At 37.7% G+C, this 9212-nt stretch overlaps 1 protein-coding gene across 1 annotated transcript; it reads right to left on the reverse strand.

The window, feature by feature from the left end:
• Positions 1–7078: 7078 nt before the first annotated feature.
• Positions 7079–7377, reverse strand: LOC115892656 (keratin-associated protein 22-1). Its single transcript, XM_030914008.1, has one exon. It carries the CDS (start codon positions 7348–7350, stop codon positions 7204–7206), a length of 147 nt encoding a protein of 48 aa, XP_030769868.1. The 5' UTR covers positions 7351–7377; the 3' UTR covers positions 7079–7203.
• Positions 7378–9212: the final 1835 nt, after the last annotated feature.

Raw genomic sequence — 9212 nt, forward strand, 5'->3', positions numbered from 1 at the left:
TCATAATCATAATATAAAATAATAGTGTGAAATTATTGAGATAGTTGGTATCCTTTTTTTTTTTGGTGAACTAAGTCTTTACACTCCAGAGTGTATTTTATACTTAGCGCATCTTCATTTGGTCAACTATCGTTCACGTTTCAATGGCCACATGTGGCTAGGGCCCAAAGGTGTATAGAAAGAGGAACAAATCCAATCCCAGGAATTAGATACAAGGTTAAATTTCCGTCTTTATAAAACTCTGTTTTCTGACAATCAAATTTCTACAAATTACTTCTTTCCTTTGTGAATTATTTCCTCTTGCTTTGTGGCTTATGTACTATTTAAAGACACTTAAGTTTACAACCCATAACAGAAGAATAGAGATTGGTGAAAATGGAGATGTGACTGGCACTACGATATTCTAAATTGGCAATTAGATGATAATGGGAATATTGCCTTTGTGAAAGTTGGAGAGTATATATTGACAAATTCTAAGTTTGAACTTTTGATCCCAGATAATGCCACAATATTTTTGGACACCAAACATCAGAAATTAGTTACTCTGACATCTTACTTTGTTTGTTTATACAAATAATTGCATTTCTATATTGTTTCAGGCACTTACAGAATATCAAACCCCTAAACACCTACAGTTGGGCATTTTAAAAACAGTTTTTTCACATACAGTACATATCTTTCTTTTTTTTTTTAACCTTCTACTTTTATTTTAAGTTCAGGGGTACATGTGCAAGATGTGCAGGTTTGCTACATAGGTAAACATGTGGCATGATAGTTTGCTGCACAGATCATTCCTTCACCTAGGTGTTAAGCCTAGCGTCCATTAGTTATTCTTCCTGATGCTCTCCCTCTCCCCATGTCCCCTTCTTGGGAAGGCACCAGTGTGTGTTGTTCCCCTCTATGTGTCCATGTGTTCTCATCATTCAGCTCCCACTGATAAGTGAGAACATGTGGTATTTGGTTTTCTGTTCCTGCATTAGTTTGCTGAGGATAATGACTTCCAACTCCATCCATGTCCCTGCAAAGTACGTGATCTTGTTCCTTTATATGGCTACATAGCATTCCATGCTGTATATGTCCCACATTTTCTTTATCCATTCTATCATTGATGGGCATTTAGGTTGATTCCATGTCTTTCCTATTATGCATAGTGTTGCAGTGAGCATACGTGTGTATGTGTCTTTATAGTAGAATGATTTATATTCCTTTAGGTATACACCCAGTAATAGGATTGTTGGGTCAAATTGTAGTTCTGACTTTATGTATTTTAGGAATCACCACACTGTCTTCCACAATGACTGAACTAATTTACAGTCTCACCAACAGTGTAAAAGTTTCCTTTTTCTACAGAACCTCTCCAGCATCTGTTGTTTCTTGACTTTTTAGTAATCACCATTCTGACTGGTGTGAGATGGTATCTCATTGTGGTTTTGATTTCCATTTCTCTAATGATCAGTGATGTTGAGCTTTTTTTCATATGTTTGTTGGCTGCATGTATGTCTTCATTTGAGAAGTGTTTGTTTATGTTCTTTGCACACTCTTTAATGAGGTTGCTTGTTTTTTTTCTTGTAAATTTTTTTAAGTTCCTTGTAGATGCCAGATATTAGACCTTTGTCAAATGGATAGATTGCAAAAATTTTCTCCCATTCTGTAGGTTGTCTGTTCACTCTAATGATAGTTTCTTTTTCTGTTCAGAAACTCTTTAGTTTAATTAGATCCCATTTGTCAATTTTGGCTTTTGTTGCAATTGCTTTTGTTGTTTTCATCACGAAATCTTTGCCCATGTCCTGAATGGTACTGCCTAGATTTTCATGTAGGATTTTTATAGTTTTGAGTTTTACTTTTAAGTACTTAATCCATCTTGAGTTAATTTTTGTATAAGGTGCAAGGAAGGGGTCCAGTTTCAATTTTCTGCATATGGCTAGCTAGTTCTTCCAGCACTGTATTTTAAATAGGGAATCCTTTTCCCATTGCTTTTTTTTTTGTCAAGTTTGCTGAAGGGCAGTTGGTTTTAGGTGTGTGGTCTTATTTCTGAGTTCTCTGTTCTGTCCCCATTGGTCTTTGTGTCTGTTCTTGTACCAGTACCATGCTGTTTTGATTACCATAGTTTTGTAGTATAGTTTGAAGTTGGGTAGCATGGTGCCTCCAGCTTTGTTCTTTTTGCTTAGGATTGTCTTGGTTATTCGGGCTCTTTTATTTTTACATATAAATTTTAAAATAGTTTTTTTTCTAATTGTGTGAAGAATGTCAACAGTAGTTTAATGGAAATAGCAGTGAATCTATAAATTACTTTGGGCAATATGGACATTTTCACATTATTGATTCTTCCTATCCATGAGCATGGAATGTTTTTCCATTAGTTTGTGTCCTCTCTGATTTCTTTGAGCAGTGGTTTGTAGTTCTCTTTGAAGAAGTCCTTCACTTCCCTTGTTAGTTGCATTCCTAGGTATTTTATTCTATTTGTAGCAGTTTTGAATGGGGGTTCATTCATGATAAGACTGTCTGCTTGTCTGTTGTTCATGTATAGAAATGCTCATGAATTTTGCACATTGATTTTGTATGCTGAGATTTTTCTAAAGTTGTTTATCAGCTTAAGAAGCTTTTGGGCTAAGACGATGAGTTTCACCTGAAGCCAGCAAAGCTCAGAGGCTCACCAAGGCCCTCAGTCTAGTACCTGGGTATCACTCCCCGTTATCCAGGACCCAAGGGCACTTTCATTAACAGTTGATGAAAGCTGGGTCCTTTCCTTCAAGGCAGTAGTTTCCCTTCTGATCCAGGATGTGTCTAGAAATGTTGCCTGCAAGCTGCAAGCTAGGCCCTGGAAAGGGGGCCTCATGACTCTGCTGCCCTATTCTGCTGTGACTGAACTGGCATCCAAGATGCAAGACAAAGCCCTTCCCTCAAAGGGAAGGAAGAGGACTCTTTTGGAACTGTGAGCTGTGTAGCCCCTAAGGTTATGGAAGAGATGAAGCCAGCATTCCCTTCACTGCCCAAGCGGTGTCTCAGTATGTTGCATTCTCCCCTTCCCTCCAGTCCACAGGCTGTTGGGCTGGTTCAGCCCTAGGACTCTCCTAGAGGTTGCAGTCCTTATGGGCTTGATTGCCTTTCAAGTTTACTTAGAGAGAGAGAACACTTTAGCCCTTGATGGAGAGGTTTGCAGGCACTCAAGTTGGACCACTGGGATTGGTGATTCCCGTCTGGTCAGAGCTGGTATAAATGCTCCCTTCTGTCTGTGAGTGTCAGCTGAGTTTGCCCTGGCTTTCCTTTCTGCTCTAACAGAACAGCACTGAGTTTAATGCCTCACAATTGCTGTGTTCTCCATCCTCCAGGATCCAGAGATGCTCCCTACACCAGGTTGCCCTTGATGAAGATGTGGGGAGGGGTGGCATCAGCAATTCAGGACTGTATCTTCTATCTGTTTAGTATCTCCTTCAGCAGTATGAAGTTAAAAACAGGTACTATGAGTGTTTACCTTATTTTTGGTTATTATGAAGGTGTTTTTTTCTGTGTAGATAGTTGTTAACTTGTTGGGCGGGGGAGGCAATTGGTGGAGCTTTGTATTTTGCCATCTTGCTCTGCCTCTGACTCTCATTTATTTCTTTAAGCATGGTTTCCTTTTGTACTTTGAACATATGTAAATGGCTAAAGTATTTGTCTAATATGTTTAACATCTGGATGTCCTCATCTGTTGCTTGGTTTTTCACTGGTATATGGTCATATCTTCCTGTTTCTCACATCTTCTCTCTCTCTCTCTCTCAACTGGACATTTTAGATTTTATATTGTAGAAACTCTAGATACTCTCTCCTCCCCCTTCCCAAGCTTGTTGTTTGCTTATTTGCTTACACACTAGGCTGGGCTGTGTTACTGAGTTCAGCATGAAACTTCTGTTGTTATCCCTTAAAAGGCCCAGCTACAGCATGTGTACTGTATTTCTGAGGTTTCATCTGACCCCTCTTAGATTTTCTCTTTCCTACCTCTCTCTGATAAGCAGTTGGACTTTGTTGGTATTACACTCAGCTATTAGGCACAAGAATTTTTAGGGGATTGTGTCATTATTTTTGACAATGCTCTTGGATATAAACTGCTTCACAACCTGATTCAATTAAATTTAGACTCATAACACAATATGAGTATAAAATACACAATTATTGTTTATAGTAGCTATGCTGTATATTAGATCTCTTGAACTTATTCATCTTATAACTGAAGGTTAATACTCTTTGACTAACATGTCCCATTTCCCCCAACTTCCAGTCTTGGCAAGTACTATACTACTCTGTGTCTTACCAGTTTACTAACAGAGTAGATATTAAGGGTTCCCACCACAGGGGTGGAAAAGGTAATCATGTAAGGTTATGGATATATTAATTAGGTTGTCTGTGGTAATCATTTTACTATGTATATGTGTGTGTGTATATAAAATCACATTGCATATATTAAATACATACATTTTTATTTGTCAATGACACTTCAATTAAGCTGGAAAAAAATGAATAAATTTGAATTCTTTGTCAAAGTTTTCGAGGCCAATCTAAAATCTGCTCCGAACCCAGAGGGCTTCTCCTGGCTATCTAGTCTGGTTCTCTCTGATACACTTGCTGGCCTATGGTTTAGTTGGTTGCTTTCAGGGTGTATTAGTCTGTTCTCACACTGCTGATAAAGACATACCAGAGACTGGGTAATTTATAAAGAAAAAGAGGTTTAATGAACTCACAGTTTCATGTGGCTGGGGAGACCTCACAATCATGGCAGGAGGCAAAAGGCATGTCTTACATGGCAGCAGGCAAGACAGAATGAAAGCTAAGTGAAAGGGAAAACTTCTTATAAAATCATCAGATCTTGTGAGACTTACTTACTACCATGAGAACAGTACAGGGGAAACCACCCCCATGATTCAATTATCTCCCACTGGGTCCCTCCCAAAACACATGGAAATTATGAGAGCTATAATTCAAGGTAATATTTAGGTGGGAACACAGCCAAACCGTATCACACGGTGAAACCAGTTTTCTCTTAATTACTTATCACCATCTCCATTGTTTCAAAGTATAAACTTAAGTTTACATCTCCTACATGCTCTTCTAAATCAACTAGCTCACTTGAGAAAAGATTCAGGTCTCTTATGTTCTTATGGCTTGCCTTTTGCCTGTGCAAAATATTGAAGCAACTACTCCAGAACTGGGAATAGGAACAACTACTTGCTTATTCTCTTATAGAGACATAGCATCATTACTAGCACTCTCTGGGTTTGGGCAGTAGCCTCTAGTTTTTTAAGCTTGCAATATCTGTCATGAAACATCTCTCTTATTAATGATCAGGGTGGTGGAAAGGGTGATAGGAGCTTAAGATAATTGGCCTGTCATGCCTTTGGTAGATCCCTGGCACTGCAAGTGGGAAAAAGGTAGAGGAATGGAGACACATACCTCTAGGTCACATTCACTTGGACTTTAGCCCCTGCCACACAGAACTAGACAGCCTGAGATAATGCTAATCACCTGCACACAGAGGAGAGCTACTGTAGCCCTTCAGATGGGGAGAGAAGAAGCACTATAACTTGGTCTTACTACCCAAACTGGTGGGTCTGTCATGGTGAGCTGGAGGAGGAAGTGTGAAAAGAGCTGATTGTGAACAAGTGAATCAAGTCTCTCACTAACCCTAGATTTCGTAGATTTTCTTGAATAAATGTGTCTTTATTTGCTATGGGGCCTTACAACAATTACCAAAGACTTTAATTTTTCTAAAGTATGTAATAAGTCTGATGAGAGCCTGATGTTTGATGAGCAGTTTTCTGAGTATGTTGGCTTATTGATTCCAAAGTCATAGGTTTTACAGAGTTCTTACTCTGACTTTTTTGACGATGCTAAAATAGGACATTCTGGGGAATCTGTCTCTTAAGATTCCTGCCACTATGGCAGAATTAAAGCCAAGGCTCTAACAAAGATGCTTTCTTCAGTCTCCCTTCAGTTTCACTGCCTGTCAATACTTGGAGATGTCAGAGTGACACGGCTCTATATGTTGTCTGCTTTAATTGATGAAGAATTAAAAAAATTATTCATTATTGTTTCATCTAGATGTGTTAAAAATCATGTATTTGGAAGCTAGTTAAGAGTTTAGCCAACTTCATACTATCACAGCCATTAACAAAGTAATTTTATATGAATATTTTATCAGTTGTAGAAACTCCAAATTCTAACATTAGTCACTAACAGATATTTTTGCTTTATATTTTATCAGTGTCAACTGATAAATAACAAGTAGAGTGAATAAAGAACAGCTTTACTTAACTTGACCAAGGCTGGCAAACTGAAGTCTATACTTTTCAGCTTGTATTTTGGATCAGACTTGTGTTTTCATGAACAAAGTATTACCTGAGGTGGCAGATAATGACATTGATAAAAGGTTCGCAGAAACATACTTAAATTTGATGGACTCTGTCTGGCCACATGGGAATGACACTTGGAAGAGCTGTCTGTGCAGCCACCAGGCATAGGATGAGTTCAAGAGTATATTTTGACAGAGTTAAAAGAAATAGTCATAATATAGGATTTAGAGAAAAAGCTACAGCTATCTAGAGCTAAAAATGCAACTAAGTATCAAGAAATATAATGTATGTGAAATAGAATAAAGTGATGAGAAAGGGGGTGCTATTTTTGCCAATGATTTTAGTCAAACATTGGATATATTGAAGATGAAGCTTTGATAGATCAAGGTAAATTTTAGTATCACTTGACTCTGCCCATGAAAACACATTTTATTAAAGTCCTGGTTGAATATAGCTATTGGCCAGACGTAACACATCCACATCATCAACTATAAGTTTCCAGTGGGTCAGCAACCTCACATGTGCTCATGAACACACACATACAATCACAAATAATATAGGTAGTCTAGATAAATAAATATAGGTAGGAAAATGCTGTAGATGACTTTTGATAAAAAATAAATTTAGACATTTTCCCAAATGAAAATACTTAAGATTTTTTGTATTAATCATATACTAGTAATACATCAAAGGTTCTGTTTTTGTTTGATTAAATTGTTGGAACTTCCAGCTAATTGATCAAATACATTCTGATATGGCAATGTGAGCTAAATTTTAGTTGTCACTCTTTGAACAGAAAAAATATCGTTATTATAATAACATGGGAAGAAAACATAGCTTATAAAACAATGGCCTAAACAGATCCGCACCGTTGAATTTCTCAGAAACAGCCAGAAAACCAAGATCTTTCATAGCACCATGGGCAGTAGCAGGCATAGCCACAGCCACTATGACCACAGCCATAGCTGCAGCCCAGGCCTCCTTTGGCATAGCCCTGGCCACCATGGGAGTTGTTATAAAAGCTCATGGTTTCAAGAAAGGTAGGCTCAGTTGTATAGCACAGTCAGATTCTGAAGTTTTAAGTTTAAAGTTTTAAGTTTATAATAAGGGACTTAAATACCTCATGAGTGGTATATGGGGCAAACCACAGTCACTGGTGGATTCACATTCCACACTAATTAGCATTGAAGCCATCTAAAATATTCCTTGTAACCAATACATCCAATACAACATTGTTGCTTCTCAGGAATGTTGAATGTAATGAAATAATGTGCTTTTAATAAGAGATTCTTCTCCTATTTTGATGACTTGTTTTATTCCAGATGTCAAATTTAAACTATATTACCAGCAACCAAGAGTAACCCATATGGCTTCCATTTTTATGTATGTATGTATGTATGTATGTATGTATTTATTGTTTGACATAGAATCTTGCTCTGCCACCTGGGCTGGAGTGGAGTGGCATGATCTCGGCTCACTGCAACCTCTGCCTCCCAGGTTCAAGCGATTCTTCTGCCCCAGCTTTCCAAGTAGCTGGGACTACAGGCGCCCACCAGCACCCCCAGATAATTTTTGTATTTTTAGTAGAGGCGGGGTTTCACCATATTGGCCAGGCCGGTCTCGAACTCCTGATCTTGTGATCCACCTGCCTCAGTCTCCCAAAATGCTGGGATTACAGGTGTGCGCCACCATGCCCGACCTGTATTTTTAATAGAGATGGGTTTCACCATGTTGGCCAGGATGGTCTTGATCTGCTGACCTTGTGATCTGCCCACTTTGGCCTCCCAAAGTGCTGGGATTATGGGTGAGATGGCTTCCACTTCTTAAAAATCCCAATTTCACCCAATAATAATTTCTCCCTTCTGCCTAACTCCACATATGCAGACTTGGGAATAAAAGTGTAGCCCCAAAGAGATGAGGAAGGATGAAAAGCTTGTAAGAGAAGTCATGGTGGCAGCATTCACTTGTAAAACGTTGAGTGACAAGGTGTATCATCACTTTTTGTGGAGCAATATCATTCACTTTGGCTTATACTTCACATGTAACTATCATTTTATATAGGATCCCAAACCATGGCAGAGACTTTGATTTTTAACTTCCTTGATTCTGAGTACATAGTAAGGAAAGGACTTCTATTAGAAACCTGAATTTTAAAACAATTCTGTAATTACGCAAAGATTTATTAACATCATGACTCCCTGAGATGGCACATGACAAGAGTCACATCTCTTCCCAAATCTATAACCTCAATCTGCATATGAGAAAACCTCAGGCAGATTCAATTGGGAAATACTCCATGAAATATCTGGCTCTCTAAAACTGTCAAGGTCATAAAAGTCAAGAAAAGATCAATGAACCATGAGCAATTGGAGGTGACTGAGAGGTACAAAACCAAATGCAATGTGAATTGGATTCAAGAACAGAAAAAAAGAACGTTAAAAGAAAGATGTGAATAGTGCTGCAATGAACGATGGTCCTAGAACTTAAAATAAGTTAATAAAAACAGAAAAATGGTAAAATAAAGTCCACAGTTTAGTTAAATTTAGTGTAACCATACACAGTTAATTTCTTTGGTTTGATAAGTGGATTATGGTTATAAAAGATATTAATATTAGGGGATGTTGAATGATGGATATATGGAAATTTTCTGTACTATTTTGACAACTGTCTCTATGCCAGAAATTATTTTAAGATAAGAAGTTAAAAGAGAATATAAAACCACTGTTCCATTCCATTGGCTTGGTCATTTATTGATTCTTTTATAAATCAAGAGAATAACGTACATTTTCTTGTTTTTCAGTAGAGTTTGAACATAAATAAAAATTAGACTCACTGGTATAAGTAGAAAAATACAACAAATTTTTCTCAGATCTGGTTTTCTAGAATTTT

The sequence above is a fragment of the Rhinopithecus roxellana genome, chromosome 13 (assembly GCF_007565055.1).
Source record: "Rhinopithecus roxellana isolate Shanxi Qingling chromosome 13, ASM756505v1, whole genome shotgun sequence".
Taxonomy (NCBI): domain Eukaryota; kingdom Metazoa; phylum Chordata; class Mammalia; order Primates; family Cercopithecidae; genus Rhinopithecus; species Rhinopithecus roxellana.